The sequence below is a fragment of the Elaeis guineensis genome, chromosome 10 (genome assembly GCF_000442705.2).
Source record: "Elaeis guineensis isolate ETL-2024a chromosome 10, EG11, whole genome shotgun sequence".
Taxonomy (NCBI): domain Eukaryota; kingdom Viridiplantae; phylum Streptophyta; class Magnoliopsida; order Arecales; family Arecaceae; genus Elaeis; species Elaeis guineensis.
Window position 1 is genome coordinate 20,883,476 of NC_026002.2, and position 17,711 is coordinate 20,901,186.

The following is a 17,711-nucleotide window of genomic DNA, read 5'->3' on the forward strand; positions in this document are numbered from 1 at the left end:
AGCACAGGAACAATCTTAGTTTAATGGCAAGCTTCCTCTGAAACAGTATGGAAAACAGTAACAAAAGATCTGAAGTAATCAACATGCTTTCCACTGCTGCCCTTCGATTTTCCTGGTTTCGAAGGCTTGATAAATTGGCATCGGTGTAAGTTTCACGTTTTCAGCATATAAATCACAGGCAAAGGCAATTGACCATGCAATGGATGCTTAGCATGAGCAAGTTCGTGAATGAAATGCTAAGCAGTGCATAGTCCATGGTCTCAAGCAGTGCATAAGAATCGGCAGCTTGGTGAGAATGGAAGCTCACAAGAAAGGCTGCTCCAATTCGTAGCCTATGCCGGACTGTACGGAGTATGCCATATTTAAGATTACAGCAACAAAATCTGCTGTGAATTTAGCTTCCATCAGCAGTAACCCTTCGAGATACAATTGCTAACATTTCTCTGATATGAATGCTTTGATGCTAAGCACCTTCTCACCTCATTCTTGGACCAAGAGAGTGCAGAAACTATTCACAGCATATTGCTTCATCTTCTTGCTGTAGCTTCTCCCAAAGAAAGCATCAGCTTTGGTCCTTGATAGCGAGCAAGAACATAATTTGGACTCACAACCAGTATTGTGAAACCGATCATCATTAACATAGTTCACCTCTTGATCACGCCTATTAAATTCTTGAATCCAAATTCCCACTGCTATGTCTTCTAGTTCGAATAGCTAAAACACAGCATAATATGGGAACAATAGAAAAGAATAATGAAAGCATTTTCTGGCTATTATAGACAAGTCTTTTCAGGTGCATCAATTATAAAGTAATCTCACCTTGAAGGCTTATGTTAGAGTTTTGGAGGGGAAACTTAAAATTTTTTTCCTTCAAAGTCTCAAAAAAACCTTTGTCATGATTTTAATTCCATATTAGAAAGTGACAATTATTTTATTATTTTTATATATCTTCTTCTCTTATCTATCTTTGTTTTGATATTGGAGAGAAATGTATTTTACATCACACAAGTGCGTAGCAACCCAGCTCATGCACGATGATATGATGATATTTTATTTTTCTTCTCTTCTTTTTATCGTTTTTTTTTTTAACGGTCACAAATGACCGTTATTTTTGAATGGTCATATTTTATTCAGCCTGTTGCTTTTCTTTGTTGTCAACTGGTCAAATGATTGTTTACTGGCATCTACTCACGGTTTATATAAAGCCACCAGTTTGAACCTCTTGGGTATTGGAAAATAGCAATCTCTCTTGCCTTCTCTCTTTTCTCTCTCGTGTCTCATCATCTTTTCCTTTGCTTTTTCCCTTTTGTTGAGTGTCAGAAAAAGATCTGTCAATCATCTCTATCATCGTACCCTTGGGACAGAACTTCTGGTGATATTAATATAATAATCAAAAATTTATCTTACAACAGTATCCAGCGTGGTTTCAGATTTTTTTCTTCCTGCATTCTATAAAGTAATGGGCTAATCCAATCAGATCCTAAATAAATTAATTGATTCTTCATATCCTTTATCGCACCGCTTAAATATATCTTATCGCTAAGGATACCTAATATATGACCAGATGCAATCACCTACCGAGGTGGGGGTCAGCCACCTACTAACATGGAGATGGCTCTTGTTGGAATAAAGACACTCCCTCAACAACACTTGTAAAAAAATTCACTCGTTGGAGATTTTTTGATGGAGGACTCTTCAATACTTAAGTCAGTCGAAATTTTCAGCAAGTAGTAAAGTAAGGAGTGAGAGAAATGTCAGAGTTTTGGATTTTATTTTTTAGGTGAACGGTTATTTATCTGAGAGTCCTCTTTGCCCTCTTTATTTAAAGGGGGAGTGCCTATATGGTATCATCGTGCTCGGCAATGGTTCTCAAAAATCTATAGCCATTAGAGATAATAGGGCACCCATTATGTGCATTAAGTGTGGGTGAGGGTTACACATGTTATCCATGAGGATTACCTGTGGTAGTTAAGCATGTGCGTGACTAGAGGAAATAGTTTGAGATCTCTCAATTGGCAATTGGCTTCAGTTATTCACCGAGCTAGTTAGTCATTATTGCTTTTCAAGGCCGATCAGTTGAGTACTGTTGATCTATCGTGGCTCGAGCAGACCCAAACCTCTGTGAAGTGAGAGGTTGCTGGTGATGTTGTTGGTGCTCATAGGAGCTTTAGTAGGATTCCAAGTCCAGATTGGCCCTCTACAACCCATCCTTGAGGATTCGTACCTCATTATTCAAAGGGGACTTTTGGTGACTTGGTTGAGACACAGTCAATGTGGGACTTCAGCTAAATTCAAAGTCAGTTGATCTCTCCAGTCAATCAATCTTATGGTCTGCTAGTGTCTAGTCTCCAAATCGGTTCTCATCTAAGATTGTATTTCTCCTTAAGTCGAGGTCATTCTAGAGATTCCTAATCTATATGCTCTTTCTTTGCCGAGGCGGTTGGTGAATAATAGAGAATCGCCTCCTCATCGGGTGATCGAGCTATTCTTGGTCAGAAAAATAGCTTACTCCCTGGCACTTGCACCCCACTCTCGAGTCTGAAGTGGCTTATCGATCTCGAGCGATGGAAGCAATCAGATAGAACAGCCATTTTCAGATATTAAAAGTTCTCGAGGCAAAATATCTTTCAGATTGAGAATGTGCTTTTGTACTTCTACTGCTGTATGGAAGGTTCTAGATTTGGAATTGATGGCGACTTGTCAGTTGAGATGTTGTGAGATTACTAAGGTGCATCCAATATGATATGATCACACCAAATATGGATACAAGACCACCGATTCAACCAGTCACACGAATGAAACATGTGCCTAGCATCCACGACTAACAATCTCGATTCAGAAGAAGTAGGAGAGTTTTTCCTCAATAAAGATCAGAGCATGGCCAAACGGCCTATAGAGGTAGGCCTAACAAACTTACAAATTCTGGCTAGTGGCCTATAAGTTCAACCTCCATATAGAAGAAGTACGAAAAAGATCCTCAAGTAAGGAATAAACAAACACAAACAACAGGAGAGGAGGAAGGAGAACTCTCTCCTCTCTTCCGACTCTCGCTTGCTTCTCTCTGTTATTTCCAAAACTCCGACTAACTTAAGTATCGAAGAGTCCCCCACCAGAACATCCCTGATTAGTATGGACTTTCTTTGCAGAAACTCTCCGACATCATGGATCTCGAACAACATCCTGCTCCGACCCCATCAACACCTCTCCAAAGTGTTGCGGCAACATATTGTGTTATTCCTTATCTTGAAGGGTCAAGCTGATAGACACAAGTGGGCTGTTAAGCCAGCAATGATGGTGGACATTGAACAAATAATAATTTCCGATAAGACTTCCTGCAGGCCCCCTACTCAGAAAATACAGTAGGCCAAACAAAATTTATGTTCAAAGTAATCTAGTGAACAACATGGGCTAGAATGGACAGCGACACACATCTGCGACTGGATTTTTCCAGGTGTTGGGATCTCACTTCCTAAAATAGTTGATCCAATTGGGATAACTCTGTAGATATGACGCGGCCAGAGGACTCTCTCTAAGCACATAATGCACTTAGGGACCTAAGAGGATTCTCTCTCTCTCTCTCTCTCTCTCTCTCTCTCTCTCTCTTATGCAGTATATCTGCTGAGAAAATAGGACAAAAAATGCAGCAATTAGACTGCTTGATATTCGAAATAAATAAATAAATTCAGTCGAACCATGCGATGGAATCGGATAGCGCGATATAAAAGATATTAACTAGATTCATGATGGGTTCAAGTTGGTGCAATCCAAAATCTTGAAATGAGATCAACTAATGTTAGCCAACGACCATAAAAGTTTTCCTGATTTATTTAATTTTTATTTATCATCAAAATTTGTAACCATATCCACAATCATCAAGCCTTGACGGAACAATTTGAAATCAGTTTTTCACTATCGGCTTTTGTAAACCAAAGAAGAGATGAAACGGACAATTCAATTATTCAAGAAAATGAATCTTCCTAATATTCATGCAAAACATTGCAGTCGGACTTCCCTGAGATCTACGATGTTATCAACCGGAACAAAATTAAGAGAAGCCATCACAAGGTGTTATCAACCGGAACAGCAAATTTTCTGGAAAGACTTCCCTGAGATCTAAGATCAAAGAACAGAGACCTTACTCCCTGAGTTGAAGATGAGAAAATCACTTGTTATCCCAGAATTGGTGATCGTTTTTAGCATTCCCAAAGTAATGAAAGGAGGGCCTACCATGCCACACAATATCATGAAGTCGTAACTAAGTTTCTATTTGATGAATAATCGAATATCACTATAAAGCTTTTCATTTGATGCATAATTGAATATACCAGAATTGGGCACTCTTAAACAGATCATTTGTGCAATGGAGAGAGAAATATTCCAGCATACCTGTTGGAAAATAAACAGGATCAATCTCCTTTCTTTTGTTGGATAAAGAACAGGATCAATCTTTGTGATAAGTTGACACTAGGAATACAGATGTTATTAAGCGCATCTATGCGACCGCCTTTACATGATGATTAAAATTAAAGCCACCCGAAGTCTTGAGACAAGGTTCATGCAGATCGAATATTGCAACTAAATGCTAAAGCTGTATATGAATCTGAAAGCTACGAATTGTAGAGTGAGTTCACTGCTCTGATGGGCCTCAGGCATGAAGCAATGCAGTCAAATATGGCAAGAATAATCGCATCACGATAAAGACAAACGTAGTTTTTGTGATAACAAGCCAAAACAATAACAATATAATAATAAAATAATAATAAAAGCTCTCCCTCTCTCTACACGGAGAGCTTGGACCCTTCAAAGAGCTGCACCAACAAAAGATTTGCATCCTCTTTTTTCAAATTTAGAAACCAACCAGAAACAGTTTTTGCTCCCATGATGTTACGAGGCGTGGATCAAAGCAAGGGTTGGCGGAGAGACCCATCGAGGTTTTAGGAGAAACATAGTAGACCCTCACCAATCAGATTTACATAACTAGGCAGTAGTAAAAGTACAAAAAAAACAACAACAAACAAATGAATGTTTGGCAAGATCACAAGTGCAACTAACACGAGAAATTCACATGGTCACATTTCTGCTTTAACTTGCATAGGTACACGAGCTATTTGCTAATACTATCCAATTAAACAAATTACAACCCTAGGAAGGCACATTGCTTTCTTGCATGCTCCGGAATCAACTTGGCTACCATCTCCATAGGAACTCCCTTCAACTCTGCTCATCATGATAAATTGTAGCCAATAAAGCAACCACGATAATCTAGAGGGCAAAAAGATAGGCAAATATGGAACACCATGCACAACTGCATGGAACAATCACCTCATTCAATACTCACCATGAGGCTTGAAGTTAAAGAGTGGAGGGAGAAATCGGCCATTTGGCAGACGGGTGTTTGGGTCCCTAAGCTCATCAAAGAATGGATGAATCAATGCGTCCAGCTGCATTGAATAGAAATAGTTTAAGTCAGCATCCAAACGATGATAATGGAAGATGATAGGTCCTCTTGCATATAGGTTACAAAGTGTCTTGGAAAAACTCACAGCTGTGCTTCGTAAGTTTGGGGAGTACTGAAGAAGCCTAGAGACGAGATCCACCGCTTCAGGTGGCATTCTTTTGTTGAAGACCTAATGAGATATTGGATAAGATTTAGAAACACTTCTAGGAGACAACTCAGAGAAAACAGGGGAAGACCATAAAAGGCAGTAACAAGCAAAGAAAATGATCATACCTTATGCCAAGGGTGAGCCTTGATTTGGGGAAATTTGAATTCTGTGTAATTTGGATTCATACATTTGATTTCTTCTCTCGTTGGTGTACCCAAAATCTGTAATAGAATAATAGCCATTTTAAGAAAGAGAGGACCGATACAAGAAGCAACAAGGAAGAAAAGTCAAGTCACCTTGATAATTTCCACAAGTTGATCAACTCCACTCTCACCAGGAAAGAGAGGCTGTTCGGTCAAAAGATCAATAATTTTGCAAATAAGTTAGAATGGTTGTCTTTTCAATATTCTGGACTGATATATTTAAGAATATTAACTTGGAAGCCTACCTGTCCCAAAAGGAGTTCAGCAAGAACACAGCCAGCAGACCAAATGTCAATTGCTGTTGTATACTCGGTGGCACCAAATATAAGCTCCGGAGCTCTATAGTACCTCGAACAGATGTATGATATATTTGGTTCCCCTTTCACCTGTTGAAACCGGATAATAATCAAGCAAAATTAGTCAGCAAGTCAATGTTGAATCCAATTCCAAGGATGCAAACATACCAAAACTTTTGCACTTCCAAAGTCACAGAGTTTCAGCTGGTGCGTATGTGGGTTGACCTGTTTCAGAAAGGATGGTTAGTTGTATTTCTATAGAAGACCTATGAAGATTGACATATGAGTAACAAGACAATTGGGAAAAGAAAATGAAAAAAAATGCTGCTGCACATGTATTTACGAATGTACAATATCAGAGCAATCACCAGCCATTTGCATGAAACATGCATAACTGAAATCAACCTAAACTTCACATACGACTTTTTTTTTGCTCTTTTTTTTTTTCTGAACTCCATTACATCCATGAAAAATCAGATAAAAGCTTTATATAACCCCTTCCTTTTTAAATTCACGAAACTGTTGCTTCCAATACAAAAGATTCATATATTCCAAATTCATCTCAAGAATATCCTGAGCATACCAGAAGATTTTGAGGCTTGATATCTCTGTGGCACACTCCAATGCTGCCATGAATATAAGCCAATGCTCTACAAATCTGTAATATATTGAAAGAGAATCAATATTTGCACCTCATTAAAATTTTCTAAATACATTCAACAGATTGGGCTGACATGAGATAAGGAACCACAAGGTAGAAGGTCATTCATGGAAATTTTTCAAGAGAACAGAAAAATACAAAACTTGATCAGAAAAAAAAGAGGCCTGATTCTTTTTTACTTTCTGCATTTAACATCTGCTGCAGATAAGCCACTGCACCGTGTACAATCAATAACAAACACCTCACAACCGAAAAAATTGATAAATACAGAAATAATGTTAGGATATCACCTCACTCATACCTGGTACATGTAAAGTTTTACATATATCAATGGCATCCGCTGATTCATCTTGTTGTAGTGTTTGATTACACGATGAACATTCTCAGGTACATACTCAAGCACTAAGTTAAGGTATAGCTCATCCTTTTCAGTTGTTGAAAAGAAGCAATGCTTCAAAGACACAACATTTGGATGGTCAAGCAGACGCATGGTTTGCAGCTCACGATTTTTGTACCTCTTATCTTGAAGAACCTTCTTTATAGCCACTGTTTCACCAGTCTCTAGACATTTTGCCTGAATATCAAAAACAATTCAAGAATGCCAAATTAGTTTTGTTATCCACGATCTGATAACATGACCCATTGCTGATGCATGTGGAATTGCAGTATTGGAACCAAGGTTACGATCGATGTACAGAATTGTGCATTTTCATACCATTATCATCAATCACAATACACAATATTTGTCCAGTTCAAGAGACCAAAAGACTAACCTGGAACACAACTCCAAATGATCCATGCCCTACAATACGCTCAGCCATGTAACTTATAGTCTGCCCAATAAAAGAGTTAGCTTTCATTAAAAAAAATTACTGCAGTTTGTATACTATTCGACAGACGAAGCATATGTAAACAACTAATAACAAAAACCAACAACGGCGACATCATTTCTGCAACAAAACTTCTATATAGAGTAACTCAAATCAACTAGGTAAATAAAACCTGACATAAGATATTTGACAAAATTAGCAAAATAATTCCTTGGCAAAAGAAAAATGATCAAAAAATTTCATATTTTATAGAGCTAATGATGTCTACAGCAACTACCTGTTTTGGCTGGCCATTCCTACCACCAATAGTTGTTACAATTATATGGCCTGTCTCTGTCCCATTCCCATCAATGACAGCAGCCTCGACTTCCTACAGAACAGCATCAAATTAGAGACAACGGTAGCAATTGATTTGTCAAATTACATGAATTTCCTTCAAAAGTCATTTGTTAGAGAGAGAAACATAATGAATATGAACTGGTGTTTTCACTTACCTTATCATCTCTTATTTTCATATCATTCATTTCATCCGGCAACCTATCCACTGCAATACCATTGCCGCTGGTGTTTTTCAGCCTGGATGAAGGTGCCATACTCAGAGAAGACATCCGCTGCAGATACAAATCTGCAGAATTAATTTAGTTTCTTATGTATGCAATTTAGTGCCAATCCATCTGGCCATTTACCTGTTCAAACGTAATATGATAATGCATGTCAGCAAAGAAAGCTGGCAGAAAGTGTAAAACTATTAGCAGATTCTCCTTGATATTTATTTAGAAATTAAAATAATAATAAAAGTCCAAGATGCCCAGACATGCTTGTGTGCACACTTCCATCAGCATGGAAAACATAAAACAAGATAAGCACTTGTCCACGCAAGTGACATGATAAGCACTCATGCAGGGACACGAGCACGCGTATACACAGACACAAGAAAAAAGAAGTAAAGAAAGAAGGAAGAAGAAAAATAAGAATTATCCATAAAGCTATGCTCACAATGACAACTGCCATATGGGAAGTCTGAGAAATGTAGAAGATACAAATGGAAGCACTCAACAATTTGCCTTCTCACTGTTTAAAGCAGCCAATGGAAACAGCTTGCAAAAGCTAGAAAAATGACACAACATTTTGCTTGGGAGCAGAATAGCAACAGATTGCAACAGTTAAAAATATGATAAGAACCATTCTTTTCTTTTTGAACATAGTGCAAAATCAAACCACAAAAAAATCATTTTATTCTTCAACAGATTGCAACAGCTAACAGCAAGACAAGAAAAATTGCAGGGAGCAGCTTTGCCAAAAATATTAGCTGCAACAGGCTTAAGATGAATAATTGGCGACATCTTGCAGCCTCCAAAATATGAACATCACCACTGACCATACAATGAGTCAGCAGCTGCTAGATGAAAAATTTCTCAAGAAATTTTTGCAGACTCTGTTTTTTCACAAGAAATGTAAGTTTTATAGTCACAGTCATAGCCGTTGTTGCTGCCAAGGGTCGATCTAGCTTAGGCCGATGAGCTGGAGCTGATGACGAGGGGCAAAGTGACAGCTCAGGGACTCTGAAAATTGGCTGGAGATCTGGGAGTAGTTGGAGAAGATTAGATCCGCACTTCGATCTCCACGGACACTTTGAAACACCAGAAACAAAGGAAGTCCACTTGCCAGGAGTTTCCCGACAAGAACTGTCCAATGCCTGAGTCAGTCTATCCCGGTGGAATAGAGGAGGTCTAAGAGAGATAGAAGAAAGAGATGAAATCAAGAGGGGTAGTGAAAAAATGAGTGAAAAGCCAGGGTCTATATGAGAGAAAGAGAAGAGATCTATAAGTTCAAAAGCGATCTAGTCTCTCTAGGACGTCACTTAACTTGGAACTTTGAGGGGCTCTCGAGTAGATCTCTACTGATAAGGGTTCTCCGAGCGAACGACTGAGGAAGTCGTTGGCTCAGAGTTTTCTCCAGAGAGTCGTTAGGACTTCAAAAGGCTTCTAAGGACTTGCACTTGCCGAGGGTTTCCCGATAGAGGACCCTCCAATGCCCAAGTTAATATACCTTGGTGGCACAGAGGAGGTTGTGATAGGGGCAGAAGGAGATGGGATCAAGAGGGTAATGGAAAAATGAGCGGGAAGTTAGAGTTCGTGTGGGATAAAGAGGAGAGCTCTATGAGTTCAAGAGAGATCTAATCTCTCTATGACATCACTCAACCTAGAACTGTGAGAGGCTCTTGAGTGGATCTCCACTAACAAGGGATCTCCGAGCATATGATTGAGAAAATCGATGGCTCAGAGATTTCTCTAAAGACTCATTAGGACTTCAGAGGGCTTCTAAGGACTTGCAGGTATTTAGAAGGACTTAGGCTTAGAAAGACTTTGGAAGACCCGAAAAAGACCTACCTAGAGGGCCCCAGTGGAAGAGTTTATATAGGTGAGGGCCAGAGACCATCACACCAAGGACATGTGAGGAAGGTTGGTGATAATTGTTTCGCATGTCCAAAAATTTGTTACAAGTCAGTGAGATATGGATCTCATGATTAAAGAGGCCGTTCCACCTTTTGCGCAAAGGGAGATCTGAGTTTCTCTGCACGCCTTCAAGATGGCTACATGGTGGGAATCAATTGGCTGATGTGATGACTCCATGGCTGGTCCATGTCAAATTTCCATTGGCCAGCAATGCCATGTCATATGGGTCAGATCCAAGGAGTATCACTTGCCCCACACTTCCAAGATCGAGGTGCTCTACGAGCTCGAGCAAAGGAAGTACATGACCGACTGTGGCACCATTCGCCGAGCTGCAATACATTGCTGCAGAACCTGAACCGAGCCATCTAAGCTGACTGTAGGAGCCGAACTACATGGCCAAATGCAGTAGCCAAGTTGCAAGCCCACACATAGGAACCAAGCCATGGCCTGTCATAGTAACCAAACTGCGGATCCGTCTGTCAAAGCTGAGCTGTATGATCAAGCACGGTGGCCAAGCTGCACGTCCATGCAGTTAAGTGTAGCGTCTTGCTCTCTTAAGGCTACCATTAGAACCTTCTGAACACTGCATTTATGGCAGGCGTGCCAGCGTCTCCACTTCTCGAAACGACATGATGACAAATGGATTTTTTGGGACAATGATTGGATGTTTTGCCGCTTGCAATCCCGATGAGACTTAGGCATCGAAATGGATGGGTAACACATGCTAGCTCATCAGACTGCACAATTCAAACAGTCGCATCAACCAAGACCCTTAAGGGCCCTATATAAAGTCTAGAGAAGGAAAAGTTGTAACTCTTTTGGCTTTTTACCCACCGAAGTTGGAGAAGAGCCTGGAGAGAGTGCCGATATCTTGGTCACTGCCGTCACCGATGCCCCTACTTGATTTCATGGTGCCCAAATCCCTTCAAAATCCTAGGTACTCGGTAGGCACCTAAGTTCCTTCTTTGGCTTTTGGTCCTCATTCTTGCTTTCCCTCTCCTTTGTTTTCTTGATTTCTGATGGGGTCCTTCGAGGAGAGGGCTATGAACCGAAAGGTCATTGGTCAGATCTCTCCTGGGATGGGGTCCTCCAAGGAAAGGGCTATGGACTGAGAGGTCATCGATCAAAGATCTCCTAGCCAAACTTCTACTAGTCCGACCAAGTCTCGTCTGAGGTCAACCTCAATTCACATGTATAAAGAATATCCTGAATGAGAACAACATTGAATGAATCCAAGCTGAGTACAAAGTACCCCTCAGTTCACCCTCGAGTCTCCTCGAGAGGGTCAGGTAGCCTTATATGAGAAAACTCTAAAGGACGGCCTGAGACTCCCAATTCCTCCCATTATTGCAAAGTTGCTTGACTAATATCAGTTTTTTCCCACCCAACTCGTCCCCAATGCTTAGAGGATCATGGTTAGATCTTTCTGTTTCTTGTTGCTTTGAGGAATACCTATTAGTATGCGGGTGTTTCAAACATTCTTCCAAATAAAGGCGCACCCCCGGTACCAAGGATGGTGGTACCTCTCTTGTCAGAAAGGCTACAACATCCTCCCCCCAATCCTTCATCTGTGGTTAGAAGAGTCACTTCTTCTTTGTCTCTTCCCCCGAGTCTTGGAACTTTTTGATAGGATGGGGATCGCTGAGGAAGAAGGCTCTAAGCCTTTACCCTCTTCTCACAGCAGAGTCAGTGGTCTAGGGGCTCAAGGAGATTTCAGCTCCCCCTCTCTCCGAGCTCCTCTGTGAGGAGCTCCTAACACAGCTCAACCTTGGGATTATCCATCCATAGGTTAAGTTACCTTTTTGGTGTTTTGAAGTCCCGATGAAAGGATTCGATGTATTGAAACTTATCTATTTTTTGCAAGGATGAAGTTTGACGAGAGCGAGCTAACGGGGGCCTCGAAAAGGAAGAGGCCACGTGAGGCTGAGCCTTCCAAGAAGAAAAGGTTGGTTTGGCCCTCCTTGCCAGCCTCCAGGCCCTCATCCAACCCTCACCTTGCAAGGATTGCTAAAGTGGTGGCCGCCAAGGTTGCACCTGCAAGGTCAGATTCGTCCATGGTGCAGTATCTCAAAACTTCCTTTCTCGGGATATATGGGCATGCCTTGGACATTCCTTTGCCGTCCATTCTGATGCCAGGGCATTCTTTTGAGGAAGCTCCAAATGATACCACCAAAACACAAGAGGTGGCTCCTAGGGTGTCAAAGGCAGATCCCACAGCACCAGCCTTGTCTACCGCCTTTGAGCTCCCTACTGATGAACATTATGATAGGGCCCTCTCGTCCTCCTTCTGCAATCAGATGCTCATGAAGCAGGCCCGACCTATCCGCCTTCCGACCTGAATGGCTGTGGGCGAGTCAATGCTCAACTCTTGGGGCGACTCTGGGATCTGCAAGAGGCTATTGAACAGGTTGATCCGTCCTTAGAAGGAGCTGATGAGTAAGCAAGCACTCAAGCACGCCATTCAACATTCCTATCACTCCACCATCAAGGTAAGGATTTGTAAGCCCCAAGGTACATTCATCTTGCCTAGTCTAACTGCTATATTTTCATGCTTGCAGGGCGCTTCCACACTTGGGGTCTGGTCGTCCTTGCCCAACACCTCCAAAAGGAGCTCCATTGAACCTGCCATCAGCTTCATGGGATCGAGAGAGGCAGGACAAAGGCTAAGGAGGAGCTATTGGCAGTGACTAAGTTCTTGGAAGAAGCAAAAGGCAAAGCCCAGCATGCCAAGGCAGAGGTGGAGGCTGCTAAGCTGAGGCGGAAAGAGACTAAGGATTACCTCGAGTCTTGGGTTTCCTTGGCTCGGAAAGAGGGTAAGGTGGAGATCACTCGCCTTCAAATTTAGCTGAACAAGGCCGTGGGCTAGCTTTCTAAGGCTGAAGAAGGGTGTCCCCGAGCTGAGAGTCAGACAGCCCAATACGAAGGAGCCACCTTGTTGAAGGAACAAGTGGCTCGTGCCAAGGAGAGGGCACTGCGAGCCAACGAGGAAGCTACTTTGAACATCGAGAAGGCAACCGCTATGGAGGAAGGCATTGCTTAGGCTGACAACTTGCGCCCAGATAGAGTTGAGGAGAGGGCAGGCCAAGCGGAGCAAAAGGTAGCCCAAACAAAGGAAGCTGCTCGTCGGGCCGTCGACCACTTCAAGAAGTCCGGCACCTCCCCACGAAAAGCTGCTAGAGACTGGTTGACACTTATCAAAAAGGCTTCCAATGCTACCTTGATGCTCTTACCCGACAGGCTTCCAGCACTGCAAGACAAAGCTAGTCAAGCATTTCCCAACAATCGACTTCAGTAGCTTTACCCTTCCAACCTATCTTGCAAATGATGACTCAGGGAGTCAGGAAAAAGAGGATGAGGAAGAAGAGGAAGACTAATAGCTCATTCATTGTGAGCCTTTTTCTAATTCTGCCTTCAAGCCTTTTGAAGCTCGGAAGAGCACTTTGTTGCTTGCTTAGTTCCTCAGTTTTAAGAAATGAAGTCCTTTTTCTTCGACTCTTCTTTTGTTTGTAGTTTGTACTTTGTATATTTGCTTGTCCATGAATAGTTTCAACCCCAAGGGTACTGCCTAGAATAAAACGACCCGTGTAGGTAGTTAAGACATAGCCAAGTACATTAAGTTGTCCCTGGTAACCAAGGGTACTACCGGATGAGCACCACATCACCTCAGATCTTGCCTACACAGTAAGCGATCAGGAATCCGATTAGTAGGTGGTAGGTGGAAATAATGGCATTCAGAGCATTCAGATCGGACCTTCCCAGTATAGCATTATAAGCTTAGAGAACCTTGACCATGAGGAAGTCGAGCATGATTGTAGTCTGCCTCGGCACTTGTCCTGCAGTAATAGGTAAAGAGATGACACCTTATATGGAGACTAGGTCTGCAACGAACCTAACCAAAGAAGAATTTATTCTTCAGAGTCGATCCTTAGGTAGGTTCATTTTGCAAAAGACACCATAAAATAACACATCCATCGAGATTCCATCATCAACTAAAAGGTGTTTTACATCATAGTCAGCTACGATCAAGGAGACTACAATGGCATCATCATGGGGGATCTGGACACCTTCAGCATCTACATCGAAAAAGGAGATCACCTCATCTGATCTCTGCCTTTTTGATGCTGGACTCCCATTTAAGCTACACAAGCATAGATCCTTCTTGCAGACAAGCTAGTGTCACTAGTCGTAGGTCCACCAGCGATCGTGTTTGATGATCCCAACAATAGATCAACTATCAAGCAAGAGCTCAAAAGCAAGTTGCTCCTCACATAAGCCCTCCTTATCCTGCGGGTGAGTAAAGGACATAGGCTCCAAGGAAGCCTCACTTGATAAGGACTTTTATCTCCCTTTTCAATTGAAGGCAATCCTTTGTATCATGCCCGTGGTCCCGATGGAATTAGCAATACTTCTTCGGATCCTTCCGAGCATTCACCTTCATCTTTCCCGACCATCTGATGATATTTCGATTCTTAACTCCCATCAATATTTGTCCTCGAAGGGCGTTGAGTGGTGTGAACCTCTTGAAATTTTGAGGAATTCAAGATCGATGGGAACTCCCCCCTTGGGCTTCTTTCGAGGTGCGCTCAGATCGTCTTGAGCTCTTTAATTATTGCTTTTATTCTTGGTCTTCTTCCGCTTCTCCGCTATGCCCTCTCGACATTGATATACTTGTTGGCACTGGCAAGGAGCTCGGCATAGTTGCGGGGGAACCTCTTCTCTGAGAAGAAGAAGCTACAAGCCTTTAGCCCCCTTCTGAGGACTAACATCACAACCGACTAGTTCAGATCGCGAATCTATAGTGTAGACACATTGAAGCAGTTGATATAATCTCAGAGGGACTCATCGTCCCTCTGTTTGATCATGAAGAGGGCATCAGATCCCCTCCTGTCTTCCACTACTCTTCAAGTGGGCAACAAAGAGTCAACCGAGCTCCTCAAAAGAGTAAATCGAGCTTGGCTGAAGCCAAGCATACCACATCCAAACGACCTTCCAATGATCTTATGGGAAATATGGATAGATCTTGACAACTCATCCAGAAAACTAGTAATATAAAAAAAACATGGATAATAGATTTTTGAGATATTTTTTAAGTATAAAAGTATGTGGGTAAATTATTTTCTTGTCTAAATAATGCTTGAGAAATACTTATCCAGAAAAATATAGATTTCTAGGTAATTTTTTTACCCTCGAAAGAACGGGCCCTAAATGTGAGATCATCCGGGAAATACAACCAGTTTACTTCAAAACAAATTCAGCAAACTACATACAGCATTACAAACATATCCATGTCATTATCTGACTCAAATTCTGATATTTACGCTTATCAGAAGTGAAAAACACACTCGCTATCCATGCAGGATGGAAGATAAAAATAAAAGTCCAGTGCACATAACAAAATGAAAGCATATCTTAATTTCAATTGAAGTTCCAGATCTGCCAGCCACTGAACTTATCTCCACACTTTCTGACCGCCATACTCATGAATCATCATAAAACTCCACCACAGATTTTTAATTCGGCCAAGAAGAATGAGCATGAAAAAAGAGGCATGAAACAACAAGCTCCGAGGCACGAGATCTATAATAATAATAATAATAATAATAGATATTTCAGATGATTCTCAGATTCGTCCAAATAAGGAAGCAAAGATCCAAATGAAACACTCAATGCTGCTGAAGTAATGGAAGCTCAAACTCAAATGCAAGCTCACAGCCACAAAAGAGGTAACTGTGAGTGAGAGCGGAGAGAGCTCAAGCTCATCCGAACTGTAAGCCTCCAGAAGAAGAGCAAAGCTTAAAATCAGACTTGGGAACTCGCATCAATGGAGCCAAAAAAAAGAAAAGAAAAGAAAACTGGGGTGACTCAAACACCGGAGTAAAACCCCATCAAAACCATCCAAAAGAACCGATAATCTAACACCTGATCTCATCCCCCGATCCTTTTGGAGAAACCAAAAGATCGCCCTACAGAGATCAATCCACGGATCTAGACCACAAAAATCTGAACAAAAGCAAAATTAGAAAGAGATGGCAACAACCGATCTGATCAAATAAGCACAAGAAGCTCGACACCAACGAAAATTCCCCCGAAAAAAACACCGAATGAAGCAAATATTTGCAAAGAAATAGACGAGTCGGGACGAGAGACTCACGAGATCAAAATTCGAACCGCTGATTCCGGATCCGCGTCAAAATCCGTTGGAAAACAACTGAAATACAGATCAAAGAGAGAGCTAAAGACAGAGAAATCGATCTCTCTTCTTCTACGTCGCCCTCGACTTCGCTTTGTCTACGTCGAATTCCTCTTCTTCCTTCTCTACCAGCGTCTGAGGAATGGGAGAGGCGTGAACAAGGATCGGGGGTTTTCTCGCTTCTCTTCTTTTATTTAATTATTAATCTCTAAGATTAATCACTGTAATCAGCTTAATTAGCTTCAGAAGTGTCATGGCGGTCAAAGCAGAGCACGAAGCTCCATTATAACTTCAAACTCCCATCCGGACTACCGCATAAAAATTTCTACCGTTTCTTTAAATATGATCGCCATTGGACATCACAACCGTCCATTAAATTCGTCGTGTTCGAGTGACTCTGGTGGGAGGCAAAAGATTAACGGATAGGAGAGTCTGAAGTGAGACGTGGACGGCAGATGGCATGACCACGGATAATTTCTATAGGAGCTACCGTATAGTTGGTGAACAGGCGTGGATTTTTGTCGTCTTCCACTTTGTTGACCGTCCCGGCCCACCCACCCTAGTTGTTCTGTGTGAAAAAAGATGTGTTTCTAAAAGAACCAAAATAGTAAACCACGAAAGGAAACCATTCGTGCTTACTTATCACTAGCTTGTGGGACCCACGAGATTGTGGATTAGTGGTTTTTCGTGGGGTGCTTCGAGTGGATTTAGGAGCACTCTTGTTTTTTTTAACGTAAGGACAGTAGTGTAGTCCTTTTTTTCTGGTTAGCGAATATTCCAACCTGGGCGATTTCAGATGAAGGGTATTTGCATAGATGTTTCTATGCGGATAAGCAATCTAAACCGTCGATATTGTTCAATTGTCAACGTGGAGGTAGATGAACGATATCGCGTAATTATAGTATGCGGAATTTTGTACCCAAATAGTGCCAACTCCCGCCCGCCTCGCTAGTCTCGACTGTCTGGGCCCCCGTCTTAAAATGTTACAGGTTTCCATAACGTTTCCCATCACCCGGCTTATAAGAACCGCCCCCTCATGGTTGGTTCCCTACGTTTCACAGAACCTGTTGGTGACCGGAAAGCCAGCTTTCCGCGGTAATTCGGCGACAATTTGGTTTGGAGATTTCAAAGCACAGCCTCTGATTGAAACTCTCGCCGTTGAGTCGAAATTGGACGGCTGACATTGGCGGAAATGGATTCTGAGTGCTCGTTAGTTGAGCTGCCCAAATGCCACGTTTCTTGACATAAATTTACGAGGTTGCACTTAGGATCCGACGGCTAAGAGGTCCCAGCCGGTTCCCTCCCGATAAGATTGTGACTCATCACTGATTGGTGGACCCAGATGATTTGCAGTTGCAGATGATAGTGGGGACCATGAAAAAGGGTTGGACTCCATGGAGACACTATTGCCTACGCTACATGCACGCCGTGGCCGCTTCACATACCAAATAGCGACCATGGTTCCTACG

General features: G+C 41.8%; 1 protein-coding gene across 4 annotated transcripts; it reads right to left on the minus strand.

Annotated features, from left to right (window-relative positions):
• Window positions 1–4,949: 4,949 nt before the first annotated feature.
• On the minus strand, window positions 4,950–16,424 carry LOC105059767 (shaggy-related protein kinase alpha). 4 transcript variants are annotated; one of them, XM_073244404.1, is made up of 13 exons: window positions 16,204–16,424; window positions 8,091–8,282; window positions 7,874–7,966; window positions 7,540–7,599; window positions 7,068–7,340; window positions 6,689–6,763; window positions 6,274–6,330; window positions 6,055–6,195; window positions 5,903–5,953; window positions 5,732–5,827; window positions 5,544–5,627; window positions 5,339–5,441; window positions 4,950–5,217 (listed from the first exon to the last, which is right to left on the minus strand). In XM_073244404.1, the coding sequence occupies exons 2-13, from the start codon at window positions 8,202–8,204 to the stop codon at window positions 5,135–5,137; spliced, it is 1,230 nt and encodes a 409-aa protein (XP_073100505.1). In that variant the 5' UTR covers window positions 8,205–8,282; window positions 16,204–16,424; the 3' UTR covers window positions 4,950–5,134. The 4 variants fall into 4 exon arrangements, with proteins under 4 accessions (XP_073100505.1, XP_073100506.1, XP_073100507.1 ...); XM_073244405.1 differs by having other exon boundaries at window positions 8,091–8,221; window positions 16,204–16,385; XM_073244406.1 differs by having other exon boundaries at window positions 8,091–8,207; window positions 16,204–16,378.
• Window positions 16,425–17,711: the final 1,287 nt, after the last annotated feature.